The sequence below is a fragment of the Mchenga conophoros genome, linkage group LG20 (assembly GCF_057382185.1).
Source record: "Mchenga conophoros isolate Kocher_MC1m ecotype Shallow Benthic linkage group LG20, M_conophoros_male_GT1.1, whole genome shotgun sequence".
Classification (NCBI taxonomy): Eukaryota; Metazoa; Chordata; class Actinopteri; order Cichliformes; family Cichlidae; genus Mchenga; species Mchenga conophoros.
The window spans coordinates 22,515,286-22,528,479 of record NC_140545.1 but is presented as its reverse complement, the minus strand read 5'-3'; the positions used below and the strand labels follow the sequence as shown (position 1 = coordinate 22,528,479).

The window sequence follows — 13,194 nt, the reverse complement described above, 5'->3', positions numbered from 1 at the left end:
AAAAACATATTTAGTGTTTAAGAAAGCTTGATTTTAAAAATAATACAATATTAGAATTGTCTTCGATTTTTTATTACATATCTTTTTACGTTGATGTAACTTATACATGGCTCCTAGAACTAATGATTTTGTGTATTTTAATTTTAGTCTTTAAATAGTTAAAAATGTTGTCAGTGCAAGATCACCAGTTAGGTAACTTGATATGAATCTCTTGTTCCACCACATCCCTGAGGTGCTGTACTGGGTTGTTATCTGGTGATTGTGGAGGCCATTAGTGTGGTGAATGTACTGTTATGTTAAAAAAAACAAAAAACAGTTTAAGAAATGGCCTGTTATCCTGCTGAAAGCTGTCATCAGAAGATGGGTTCACTGTGGTCATAAAGAGATAGGCGCAGTCAGCAACGATAGGTAGGCTGTGGTGTTTAAACAATGCTTAACTGGGGACGATCTGATTTCCTCGTGTCAGCATTGTTCCCACATCATCATAATTAATGTTGTTCCAGGTTCAACATTGCAAGTGACCAATCACCTTCTTGTGACGTCATTCCTTTGCGACTTCGAAATACCCGCCTTCGATTATTTCGAAATACAAGTGAAGAAGCGAAAAACTGCCGCCTGTCCGCCGAATTTGAAGTCAATTTAGGATACTTTCCTTTAATAAACGGTAAGCATTATACATATGTTCCTCACTTGGCTTGCTGTTTGTTTGCTAGCGATAGGCTACTTGACAACAGCATTAGCTAACCAGTGTTCTCTAGACCAGCGTTCCCCAACTTTTTGGGTGTTTCGTGGCCCGGGGGTTGGGTCAGGCAAAATTGCAGTAGCTTCCCTGATCATTTTACAAACATAAGTGAAGAGAATCTGGACTAAAAGGCCTAGACTTATGGTTGTGTGCTGAATCTATGACTCAAACTATCACCTGGAAACATAATTAACTGGTCCATAGCTGTGAAACTGGACATGAGTTCTTGATTCTATGGAGATTAACAGTAATCCAGAAATTTACAAATTTGTCCTGGGACATCGCGTAAATGTTGTCCCTGGGACATCGCGTAAATGTTGTCCCAGGGACATCGCGTAAATGTTGTCCCAGGGACATCGCGTAAATGTTGTCCCTGGGACATCGTGTAATTGTTGTCCCTGGGACATCGTGTAAATGTTGACCCAGGGACATCGTGTAAATGTTGACCCAGGGACATCGTGTAGATGTTGTCCCTGGGACATCGTGTGATAGCTTGTAAATAATGGAATGAAAATTATTGATTGTTATTAACTTGTGAAAAAGAAGTGTAACAAATCCACATGTTATGTTCTTACACCCTTACAGAAACTGTGACTCCTTCACAATGTCAGGTAAATGTCAACTCATGTTGAATAATCAACCAATCAAGCCTTTTATTATCACATGCAATGTTACACGTACAACTGCAATGAAAATTTCACCCCCTTCTGACCATACATATATTGCTTAAACATCACATTGGGAAGACAGGTCGGAAACAGTTAGGAAGGTCAGAAAACAATTTAATTAATAGATGAGGGGAGAGGAGGAGAAAAAAGAACTACAACCAGACAAAGCTCCTAGAAGACTGAAATGGATGATGGTTGCAGCATGCAAAAAGAAAATGATATCTGTTGACTACAGCATATGCTTTCTCACAGATTACCTTGTGGGAGTAGCTGGACCAAACTCTATTGGTATTTCAAGTTTGAAATCCCTGTTTGACCAGACTAACATTTCAGATGAGGTACCTCTTGACATAAAAATCCTTTTATGTTGTCATAAAACTAATGTTAAATTCTGCTTTAAATACACTTTATTGTACAATTTACTTAATGAATCGTATTCCTTAGTTCTGTTTTTATTTATATGTATTTATTTATTTGTTTTATAAGGTAATAGATGGCCTAATCTATTTGCAGTGTGAGGTATGTTGAAAAGCTTGTTTGATCATAATGACATAGCATGTTTACGTTTTTTGTAATGTATTTGAAAACATGTATTTATGTTATTTTTATAGAATTTCCCTCACATTTATCCAATACCAAGCCAAATCACTGGAAAAATTTTGGATGGGTCCACAAGAGCACAAAGTGCATACTTTTTGAAGGTATGACTTGGACTGTGGTAACTATGTTCTTATCACAAAGGGTTTATAAGTTGCCACTATAAACAAACAGCATTTTCCAAAATTGAAGCCTTGTCAGAAGAACCTGAAAAATACCTTTCTGAAACCTTTTCTGTGTAAAGACTTGTTCAAAAGCAATGCACACAGATTAAAACATTTCTGTCTTGGCCAACTGATAAAGAACACCAAAAATTGAGTGGTGCGTGTTGAGTCTGTGGTCTTGATTTGTTTTGTACACACTATAGAAATTAATTAATGTAAACCAAAAATGACACTTTCTATATGTTTGTGTATCTGCAGAATTAATTACAAGTCTCACCTGACAAGCTTTTGCAGTTTTGCAGTGTCATTCTTGACAGAAAAACATACTTGTCACATTATTTTTATTTCCAGAAAAACATCTTTCAGATGTATGAGAAATTGATTGGAGCCTGTCTGGAAAACGGCAGCCACTGGACCTTGTTTGTAAGTTGCACAGATTTTGCACTCTCTCTAGTGCATGATACTTTTCAGTGTCCCTCATTAGGAAAGCTCAAGGCCCAAGCCTACCATATCCATCTTTTTACAAAACAGTTTTGTGACATACCCAAGAGGACCATAGTCTATATGAATTCATTTGGCGAGTCGGAGGTCAGAAAAAGTGCGGTGTTGAAAAACTGGAGGTAATTAATTAACATATTTAACATAACATATTTAATTTAATTGAAATCATTACCGAACGTGGTTATTGATTTCTCTATATGCTTTTTATTTGTAATAACTGCGATCTCTCAGCTCATTTGCTTCAGCAAGAGGCTGCGCTGGAGAGTGGACCTTGTCACATGTGAGCCACCCACATCAACAGGATGGGAACTCATGTGGAGTGCATGTCATAATGGTACTGAAAACTATAGCTTTAACCTATATAAGTAATGTTTACATTTTTGCCTATTCAGTTTTTAAAGCCTTAGAGGCAGGATGGTAAAATCTCAATTTTTTTTGTAGATTGAACCATTTCAGCAGTAATGCTTCGCTTTGGTTGCTCTGTTTTTGTTTTTTTTTCTCGGGGGGGGGGGTTAAAAACAAACAAACATTTCTTTGTTAATCTAATTCTTTTTGTTCTTTCTTTTTTTTTTTTTTCTTCTTCGTCAATTATTAGTTTGCCCAATCTCTCATTGACGGTAAAACACAAGTGGAGGAGTACAACACTGAAATCACAAAGCTCAGGTCCCGACTTTGCCACTACTTATTTTCCTCAATAGGTAAAGATAAAATTAGCTGCCTTCTTTTTCTCTAACATTGGAAAATGTAACTTGTACTTAAACAAATTATATTTTGCAGATCGAACTAGGAAGTGCAGTCAGTGCTGGTGTGTGATTGCAGCCAAAGACCGGGTACACTATGACATGTCCTTAGCCATATAGATTGTTTATTTAATGGACTTTGTTCATTTGCTTTTTGTTTGTTTATTTCTTCTTCTTCTTTTTTTTTTAATTCACAGGTGCAGTGCCAGAAATGTGGTGCATACAAGCACATGCGTTGTTCAAAGTCTGTTTGTGGCATCTGTATCTTCTGTGAGAGTAAGTCACAATATAACTAAACAATGTCCAAAAATGTTTAAAGTGAAAAAAATTTCGTAATTTTGCCTTTGCACACCCGGACTGTGTAATTAAAGTGGACGTTTCAAGATCCAGTTTTTACACAAAACTATTTTAGACATAACTGTGTCGTATTGTGGGGATTTCTCTTCACAATTAAATTGATATAGTGCTGTTTATATCATTCTTCTTTATGTAACAGCACAGTGCAGCACAGCAGAGGGAAAGGAGTTGTGCAGCATAGTGGGTGGCTATACAGGAGGAGCAATAGAAGTAGCCAGTGAAGAATGTCATCAGGGAAAGCATCAGGCAGCGAATGAAAAAGGAAAAGTTCCTAAGGGAGAGAACATCTGCAGCAAATCGACAAGTAACAGTGAGATAGGAAGACTGACAGTCAGAGATGAAGGTACACAGACTGAAAGAGATGAAGGTACACAGACTGAAGACAACGAAAAAGAAGCAGAAGTATACGGCACAAGTCTGAGTACAGATAATGCTGCTGCTGATGATGTTGACAGGATCGATGCAGATACAGAATTCCAAACTGATTCAGAAGGAACTAGTACAGTTTACAGAGTGCATGGTCGCTTATCTGTACCAAGCTCAAAAAAGAAAACCTACACAATAACAGAAGACGAGATCAAGCGCAGAATCAATGCAGAGAACATGTCAGTTCATGTTTTCAGAGGTTTGATTGGGGTAGGTATACATTTCGTGATTTTGATGTCACCTGAAATAAATCCGGGTTACTCGTATCAATGAAGTGACAATGTGGCTGGAAATTGTGCATTTGCTGCAACATATACACAATTACACCATGTAAACAAAAGCATTTAACTTTGTGCGCGTGTGTGTGTCTCTCTCTGCTCTTTTGGTGTTTGCACTTTTTCTTTTTTAGGGCCGTAAAGCCAAACTGCCCGCAATGATTCTTGACAGGCCTAAGAAGGCCAAAACTAAAGTAACAGTGTTTAGTGTTCTGAGTGAAGAGGAGGCTGGGGAGCTAGCCCTCGGGTTTGCCGGAAGATTGGCCTGCGATGTCACAACAGACATGGTCTGTAAAGGCATCGACCATTCAAGTGCTGATATGACAAAGTAAGTTAGTAAAACAATATGAAAGTTGTATCTTTTTTGGTATTATTTGTCATTTCCCCGTATTTGGGTTATTGGTGTAACATTGTTAATCTTACTTTCTAATAACAGACAGACTCTTCTCAAAATCCAACACAATCTTAAACATGAGCTGACTGATTCCTCAACCTTCAGTTTGCTGACACACACCTTTGGCCCCGCTGCACTGGATTCTGTCATTTCATTCCTGTGTGAAAAACTTGATCTTGTCTCTTAAATAATGAAACCTTTTGTGACTTTTGTTTGTTCTGTAAATCAGAATCTTGAAAATTGTTCATTGTTGTTCTAAGTTTGTGTTAACTATTTGGCAAAAATGATTGGTTCCTAATCCAAACAGCATAATGACTGTTCTAACACATATCTTAAAAATGCTACAAAGAAAGAAAATTATCACATATGTTTCAATATGAATGTAATTGTGTCACACTCGGTTTGTAGTAGCTTTCCTGTTTTATTTTGAGTTTTGGTATGTTTACACTGTTATTTTTATTTCCCGTGTGTTCGTCTTCCCTTATTAGTTTTACTGTATTTAATTAGTCTGATTTAATAACTTATAATTATTTACTTTCCAGTGTGTATATATGCTCCTCGTTTGGATTATTGTTTGTTTGAGTTCTGCCTGTCTTTTCTATTAAAGATTTGGACTTTTGGACTATTAGTGGACCTCGTAGGTTTTTATTCTGTTCAATTGGTAATTGACTGGGTTTAATTTAGTGGCCTGGAAAACAGGCCGGAGGGGTCTGGTCATTTTAACCCCCTAAGACCCGAAATCTTCCATGGCATGCATTTTTAATTTCTCTTTGATATTTGGGCCGATTGGAACCCGATGAATGTAAAAAGAAAGAATTACCAGGTTTTGTTTTTTTTACCTAATTTTTGTTTCTGAGAAAAATGAGAGCCACATATGAGGACATTAATTTGAAATTTCGATAGAACAGTTGCAGTATAATGTCCTCATAACTGTATATCAGGCACTTGTTGATCAAGATTTAGTATTTTGGTCTAAATAACCCAAAATGTGATGTCCACATGTGTGGACGCCAGGCTGGAGTAAAGTGTTAGAGCTATTTATACCTATGTAAACTTTTATACACTGGTTTTTACCTGTCTTGTTTCAGAAAGGTTTAAAAGGGTAATGTCCACAGTTTATTTGTTTATTTATTTGTTTGAATTCAACATATTTTATTAAAGTAATTGAGCTTGAACACAGAAAAAACTGAATCAAATAATCATAAAATCAAATCACTTGCACTATACTGAAGTCTAATCTACTCTGAGCTAATGCCGGTTTCCAACACTAATGATCGGGTGAAGGAGAGAGATGAGGGTGTGCACGGCCACTGGTGCTCTTATCCCTGTTCTTTGTGATACAATCCAACAGGAAAGCAGTCAAACCCTTGGACATTAGCCAAGTTAACGTTCACAAATATATACACACAGAGGAACTCTGAGCCCCAATGTCAGCATTAGCACAAACATGCCACTTCATACCAAATCTCAGTGTGAGGTCAGGTGTTAGTCTCATTCCATTATTCTGGCTATATTTTCTTACTCATTACTATTAAACTTATACTTAAGACTAACTATTAACAAAATCACACCCCAATAACTCTGTTATTACACTTTGTATTTAATCATAAAAAGGCTGGATGTTGAAACCTTTTACTTCTATTTTGTATGAGCCAGGATTCTCAACAGCTGATAGTGACAGGTATCGTTTTATGGAGCAAAAAACTTAAGAGCGCATATTTTATAAATAATACCAACAATTACAAATGCAGACCTTTAATAGTAATAAGTAATCCTTTATTTATAATGCATAGCAATATAAAAATAGTAACATATGAAAATATTACAATGGGCACAGATGAATTTGTATCAAAAACAGCAACCAAGCCAAAGTAATGAATAACACACATAAATAACAACTGCTTGAGAGACCAAACAATTTCTTTTCATCTGTTCCTTGGCAGAAAGTTAAGACAGCTATTCAGCTTTAGGTTTCAATAAACAGAAGTAATGGATGCAGTCCCTTTGAAATGTCACACAAAAGTCTACTTGTGCATATACTTAGCTTTAACTCTTCTCTTTTTTGTTTTGTATTCCAAAAGGTTTTCATTTTCTCCAGAGGATGTCTCTCTTTCAGTGGTTATCGACTGTTCACATTCATTTTCACAGACTGTTGGAATGTCGATGCTGGCCGAACGTTTCTTGCTAGAATACAATGGCCTAATTTTGCGTGCATTATCTGTCGTCTTTATTTCGTACTGGCATATACTTTTGCCTACTTGTTTTGTTTTTAAGACATTTGTATGCAGTTCATCTATCATTGCAGTAATACCCTCTGGAATGAATGCCCACTGTTTAAGTGTGTCTAAAACAGCATTTAGTTTTCCAACTGCATCTTCTGTGCATTTTTTGTCTGTGCTTTCAACTACAGGAGTGTCATTCAAAGTTGATAGAGGACTTTTCAGAGAGTTTTTCATTTGTTTAAAATGGCTACAAGCCACCTTCAGGCAAGCACATGTGTTATAGTGAGAGAACGTACAACAAGTGCACTGAAGTGTTTCAGCCGATGCAAAAAAACACAGATTTCCAAACAAACTTGGCATTTTTATCACTTTCAAGTCCTCACAGTGTACAAAGTAATGCCTTTCTTTCACTGCAATTCTTGCCAAGGTCTGTTTCCATGTTTGGATAGATGTCATTGTCAGCCTCTGCTAATTTTGCAAGTAACACTAGATGCTTGCAAAGAAGTCCTCGTAAGCCATATGTACAGTTGCAGTAGGACTCAACAGGGCAGACATCATACACCATGTCTTCTCTTGACTCAGATGGGACTTGATATGCATTAACTCCATGGCTGTTCTTGACTGTAATTTTAAGAGCCCAACCACTTTCCATCAGTCTTGAAGCAGAGTCTGAAACTTGAGACAAGGTGTCAGCAAACCTGTTTTTCATGCGGCCCACATCTTGCAGGGTTTTTATGACTGAGAAGTAGTCGTCGGCCTTCCCTAGGAGCACTTCAATCAGATCATCCAGACGCCTATTCTTGTAGCCAGATAAAAACTGGCATTTCAGGCGGTGGAAAAATCTGAAAAACAGTTATTTGAAATGATTAGTAACTGTAATTGAAGGAATTTAAAGTTTTAATCAAGACTGTATTATTTTTTAAAAAATTGGAATACCTATTGCACACGTCTTTTATAAAGGAATGCTCTGTGCCGGTTTAGCTGATTTAGGCAAATCCACCTACTCACGCTGCTAGAATTTAAAGGATTTGCCTAAAACCTGTTCTGGCAATGACATGACGAACCTACTCAGTTTAGCCTCTTGGATTAAAGCATAATATCTTTTTTTCAGCAATACAATTGAATGAGGTCAAAATAATAAATCATACCTTTCAATCACATTGTTTGTTTCAGAACGAGCGTGACTGAAGCGACGGCCGTAGTCACACCACATGTGGCCAATGCCTTCCCAGTGCTTCTGAAAATACTGGCACACCAAAGGGTATTGCTTAAATGTCTGGCAGAACTCTGCTGATGTGGCTTTAAAGTCGTCCTCCTAAGAGAATTGGATGCAACAGAATATATTTCAATCCATTTAACAGACCTATTGAAATCTTTAATATTATGTATTGAAGCCCTTTTCCTTTTATTGAATAACATTAAGAATTTTAAGTTATTAATAATATGTCGTGTTTTTGTATTAAGAAGCAATTATTTCTTCCCTTACAATGGCTAAGAAGGAACACTAAACCTATAAGCATATTTGGTTTCAGCATCTGTCTGTGAAAGAATCCCACTCACAAGTTCTACTGCACAGTGGGTGACACAATGATGTTCTGCACAGCTTAAGTACTTGTTTTGATAAGCAAGATAAGAAGCCAGTTTTAGAAATTGTTTCAAAAATCTATTTTGTATCTCTCTGTAACTTTTTTTAGCAACTGAAAGTTATTATGCTCTTAGTGTAATCAAGAAATCAAAATGTGAAATAGACAAATTACACTTACAGATGTGCAAGCTTTCAGCTTACAAAAGAAAGAAATGATTTCATTTCTCTTTTGGGTGTTAGAAAGCCCATGGACCCCGGACTCTGATTTTGAAAGCCATCGATTAACAGCCTGTGAATGTAAGAGAAAAAAAGTTAATCTGGAGAGAGAGACAGAGGAGCAGCTGTACAAAAAGCATAAAAGAAAGCTGACGTCCAAAAATAACTTTGTCACTCACTGGACAAGAGGACCTGTGCATTACAGAAATCAACCAGGCAAACATATTTTTAAATGTCAAAAAGAGCTTTGGGAAGCAGCCACAAGAAGATGAGTGCACTGTGGTCTTAAATGGATGGACATAGTCACTCAACATTTTATCCCTTTATATTCATTAACCTGAGTAGGTGAATATCACAATGAGGCAAATCATAACAACAGGACCCTGTTGTAAAAATGTGTTTCAGGTGCATCTTAGACAACGTGAAAAGAAAACAATGTGGTTTACCTGCAAGACATGGTACCAGCATAGAAGGATAGCTGACTCTGGAAAAACCTTCTGCAAAGCATTTATTTCCGCAAAGTCTTTGTCAACCATAAATGCTCTACAGAAAAAAAGAAAACACTAAATGAGATTAAACAGTATGAAAATGTTTTTGCTATCTCAAAGCACCACTTCAATGCCAAATTAAACATTTCAACTCACAAGTAGATATATAAAATACTGCATACAGCCTATAGGAATAACTTTAACAACTGGAAAGGAAAGTTTTTTGCAGCCCATGCTGCAGCTATAGCATTAGATTCTGGCATGTTATAACTTTTTTGAAAAGGAATTATTTCAAAATTAATAGCTGTCAATGTATTATTTACCTCGGGGAAGTTGGGAAATGCTCACAAACTATTCCAAGAACAGTTTCCAGGGTTTTCTGACTTTCGTTGCTGACAATAGCATAGGCCACAGGGACTCCATGCCCATGATCATCTCTTACAACAAGTGTGAATAAGGGAAATGAATACTGGTTAACGCAGTGCGTGGTGTCAACAAATACTAACTGTTTTGCATAGTTCTCCATGTTTGATTTCATTACAGGCGTCTGCAAAACAATCATTAGTTCTTGGTCAGATGTGTATGGTTGATAGAAGAGAACATGTTCTTGATGTTTTCCATTAAGTAAGGTATGTACACTTTGACTGTCTCCACAGTTAAAGTGCTTCTTCCTCATCATGCAGGTTCTAACACTGTCAATGTCACGTGGTGTGACAAAATGCTCTCTGTTGTGAAGATCTCTGTGTCCATGTTCTTTGGCCCATTTATGACATTTGGTTAGTACGATGGCTGGCTTAGTTCCAAGGGAAAGCAGTTCCTCAATCTTCCTCCTCAAATCACTGGAAATATTGTTGAAATGTGCGTCTTTTGGGTCCGAAGGATCATGCCCATCATGCTTATCATATGTACGCTGCACGATGACTGTGTGGTCTTTCCAACATTTGAGTACTTTAAATGAAACATAGGCCTTACAGCCCACTGCTCTGTAGCTGTTTCGACTTTTTTCCCCAGCTCTGATGCAGTTGAATTTGTAATAGTCTCTTTTCCTGTCTTTACCTGAGGCAACATTTAAACATTTATAATGTCCATGAAGGGTTAATGAGTTCAATTTTTCTAACACAACACTGAATGGGTCCTCCTGGCATTGTGACACATGCACACAAAGTTGTGTGTCTTTTCCAGTTCTTTTTTTTTCGTCATTCAGAACACTTCTTCTAATTATGCCGTCCATTTCTGGTGGAAAAATAACGAAGGTTTAATTAGTCAATATTCATTAATTCATTTTAACTTGTTTTGGGGTTTTTTGCAATACAATGTAAATATTAAATATAATATTAATATATATATATATATATATATATATATATATATATATATATATATATATATATATATATATATATATATAAAATAATATAAAACAAACAGGGGCTAAAAGAAGCTAAACTTTCATATGGTATGTCTCTGGCAACTTTAACATGATGTCCCAGGGACAACATCTACGCGATGTCCCAGGGCAACATCTACATGATGTCCCAGGGACAACATTTACGCGATGTCCCAGGGCAACTTCTACATGATGTCCCAGGGACAACATTTACGCGATGTCCCAGGGACAACATTTACGCGATGTCCCAGGGACAACATTTACGCGATGTCCCAGGGACAACATTTACGCGATGTACCAGGACAAATTTGTAAATTTCTGGATTACTGTTAATCTCCATAGAATCAAGAACTCATGTCCAGTTTCACAGCTATGGACCAGTTAATTATGTTTCCAGGTGATAGTTTGAGTCATAGATTCAGCACACAACCATAAGTCTAGGCCTTTTAGTCCAGATTCTCTTCACTTATGTTTGTAAAATGATCAGGGAAGCTACTGCAATTTTGCCTGACCCAACCCCCGGGCCACGAAACACCCAAAAAGTTGGGGAACGCTGGTCTAGAGAACACTGGTTAGCTAATGCTGTTGTCAAGTAGCCTATCGCTAGCAAACAAACAGCAAGCCAAGTGAGGAACATATGTATAATGCTTACCGTTTATTAAAGGAAAGTATCCTAAATTGACTTCAAATTCGGCGGACAGGCGGCGGTTTTTCGCTTCTTCACTTGTATTTCGAAATAATCGAAGGCGGGTATTTCGAAGTCGCAAAGGAATGACGTCACAAGAAGGTGATTGGTCACTTGCAATATTGAACCTGGAACAACATTAATTATGATGATGTGGGAACAATGCTGACACGAGGAAATCAGATCGTCCGCTTAACTGGACCCAGAGTGTACCAAGACAATATGCTCACACCATCACAACACCCCTGCAAACCAGAACTGAGGCAGGCCTAGCATCTGAATGTTGCATGTTGAGTTTTAACTGAAATGCTACATTCAAAGTCACTTAATTCACCTTTCTATACCTATCTGATGCCCAGTTAAAATGTCATGCGCTCACTGACGACATCTACATAACTAAATACACTGATATTATACTTAGCCTGATAGGGTGAAGGACACTGTCTCAGCTGAACTATGGACACGCACACACTTACACTGATAAGCACTCACACATCCCCCCTCCCCTTCAAATGCCTTCGATGCTTGTTGCCTCCTGGGAACACGAGGCGGGTCTGGGCCCGCGCTGGAGAGTCGGCGCAGTGGCAGGATGGCTGCTGTGTTGCCTGGGATTACTCCTTATCCCCTATCCAACCCTGTTGCTGGTCACGTGCTCTATAATGTTGTACTGTGGACATTTGTGTGCTTTCTGTGCAGTTTTTTTTGTTTCCGGTCTCATGCTGTCCTCCTGTAGCCCAGCATGAGCAGAGGTCTCTTTTTTTCCTCTTGTACTTTTCCCATAGTAGTGTACATTTCAGTGGTTTTTCTGTAATGCAACCGTTCTCTGACTTGTATCCCCATGTGAGGTCTGTGTTGTGTGTGTGTGTGTGTGTGTGTGTGTGTGTGTGTGTGTGTGTGTATGTGTAAGGTCGGGGGGCGGGTTCATTCCACTGCAGGGCAACCTGCCACTGCATGTGGCGAATAAAATTTGAACTGAAACTGAACTTGGCTGCCATGCACTTGGCGTGATGAAATAGTGTTGAACAGGTGTACCTAACATAGTCACTGGTGAATGTATACCAACCATATTAATCACTGCTCAGTCTGCCAGTGACTTAGTCATTTGCAAGCTAATTCAGCTATGCTTTAAGTATAATTTTGCGGCATTTTTTCTGCAATCAACAACTACTTTTAGCTGTACTGAATTTTCTTGTGCTTTTCCAGGGTCGGGTTGCGGGGGCATCAGCCTAAACAGAGAAACGCAGAGCTCCGTCTGTCCAGCCAGCTCCTCTGGGTTATCAAGGGGAACGTTGGGGTGTTCACAGGGCAGCCAAGAGTCCGTGTCCTGGGTCTACCCATTGGTCTCCCAGCAGGACACACCCAGGAGGCGCCCAACATATTGGTACTCTATATTAGCTTAACAGTTCTACCTTATAAATGTCACATTAAAACACTATACACAAAGTAAAAACAAGCAGATACAAATTTGATTATAGTTGTCTCAAATGACGCCGTCAGCAGTTCCTGAAAAAAAAAAAAAATAAATCCTTAAATCCTTTAAGGTCTGACAAAAGTACTCACTGTCATTTTGTGCAATTTCCTAAACAAATGAGAAGTTATGCATCAAGTCATTTCAGATTTACCAATTTTATTTTTTCCGAGAACAATGTGATACCTTCAGTCTTACACAAAGTCCACAAAACATGGAGAGATCTACAGTTTTCTTAGAGCAGGAATCCACATCCCCCACTAAATAAAACACCAACAT

General features: G+C 37.9%; 2 protein-coding genes across 5 annotated transcripts; one reads left to right on the top strand and one right to left on the bottom strand.

Moving 5' to 3' along the window:
• The first annotated feature begins 441 nt into the window (after positions 1 to 441).
• Positions 442 to 5,492, top strand: LOC146550792 (uncharacterized). Of its 3 annotated transcripts, none has more exons than XM_085259740.1 (12): positions 443 to 664; positions 1,328 to 1,353; positions 1,663 to 1,748; positions 1,897 to 1,929; positions 2,022 to 2,111; positions 2,523 to 2,594; positions 2,703 to 2,791; positions 2,904 to 3,006; positions 3,268 to 3,370; positions 3,450 to 3,502; positions 3,610 to 3,688; positions 3,909 to 4,555. In XM_085259740.1, the coding sequence occupies exons 2-12, from the start codon at positions 1,347 to 1,349 to the stop codon at positions 4,466 to 4,468; spliced, it is 1,275 nt and encodes a 424-aa protein (XP_085115866.1). In that variant the 5' UTR covers positions 443 to 664; positions 1,328 to 1,346; the 3' UTR covers positions 4,469 to 4,555. The 3 variants fall into 3 exon arrangements, with proteins under 3 accessions (XP_085115865.1, XP_085115866.1, XP_085115867.1); XM_085259741.1 differs by lacking the exon at positions 443 to 664 and adding exons at positions 4,605 to 4,798; positions 4,907 to 5,492 and having other exon boundaries at positions 1,237 to 1,748; positions 3,909 to 4,405; XM_085259739.1 differs by having other exon boundaries at positions 442 to 664; positions 1,328 to 1,748.
• Positions 2,703 to 12,975, bottom strand: LOC146550791 (uncharacterized). 2 transcript variants are annotated; one of them, XM_085259737.1, is made up of 7 exons: positions 11,924 to 12,975; positions 11,415 to 11,575; positions 9,699 to 10,608; positions 9,334 to 9,430; positions 8,850 to 8,960; positions 8,235 to 8,401; positions 2,703 to 7,928 (listed from the first exon to the last, which is right to left on the bottom strand). In XM_085259737.1, exons 1-7 carry the CDS (start codon positions 11,941 to 11,943, stop codon positions 7,466 to 7,468), a joined length of 1,929 nt encoding a protein of 642 aa, XP_085115863.1. In that variant the 5' UTR covers positions 11,944 to 12,975; the 3' UTR covers positions 2,703 to 7,465. The 2 variants fall into 2 exon arrangements, with proteins under 2 accessions (XP_085115863.1, XP_085115864.1); XM_085259738.1 differs by lacking the exons at positions 11,415 to 11,575; positions 11,924 to 12,975 and having other exon boundaries at positions 9,532 to 9,839.
• Positions 12,976 to 13,194: the final 219 nt, after the last annotated feature.

Excerpts from the sequence above, each read along its gene's own strand:
- LOC146550792 (XM_085259741.1), top strand. The coding sequence starts at position 1,536 with ATGAGGGGAGAGGAGGAGAAAAAAGAACTACAACCAGACAAAGCTCCT. Across the intron at positions 3,503-3,609 it reads TGATTGCAGCCAAAGACCGG|GTGCAGTGCCAGAAATGTGG; the intron begins GTACACTATGAC and ends TTTAATTCACAG. Across the intron at positions 4,406-4,604 it reads TTTTCAGAGGTTTGATTGGG|GGCCGTAAAGCCAAACTGCC; the intron begins GTAGGTATACAT and ends TTTCTTTTTTAG.
- LOC146550791 (XM_085259737.1), bottom strand. The coding sequence starts at position 11,943 with ATGTGTGAGTGCTTATCAGT. Across the intron at positions 11,576-11,923 it reads ATGTGTGAGTGCTTATCAGT|GTTCAATATTGCAAGTGACC; the intron begins GTAAGTGTGTGC and ends ATGTTGTTCCAG. Across the intron at positions 10,609-11,414 it reads ATACTTTCCTTTAATAAACG|AAATGGACGGCATAATTAGA; the intron begins GTAAGCATTATA and ends TTTTTCCACCAG.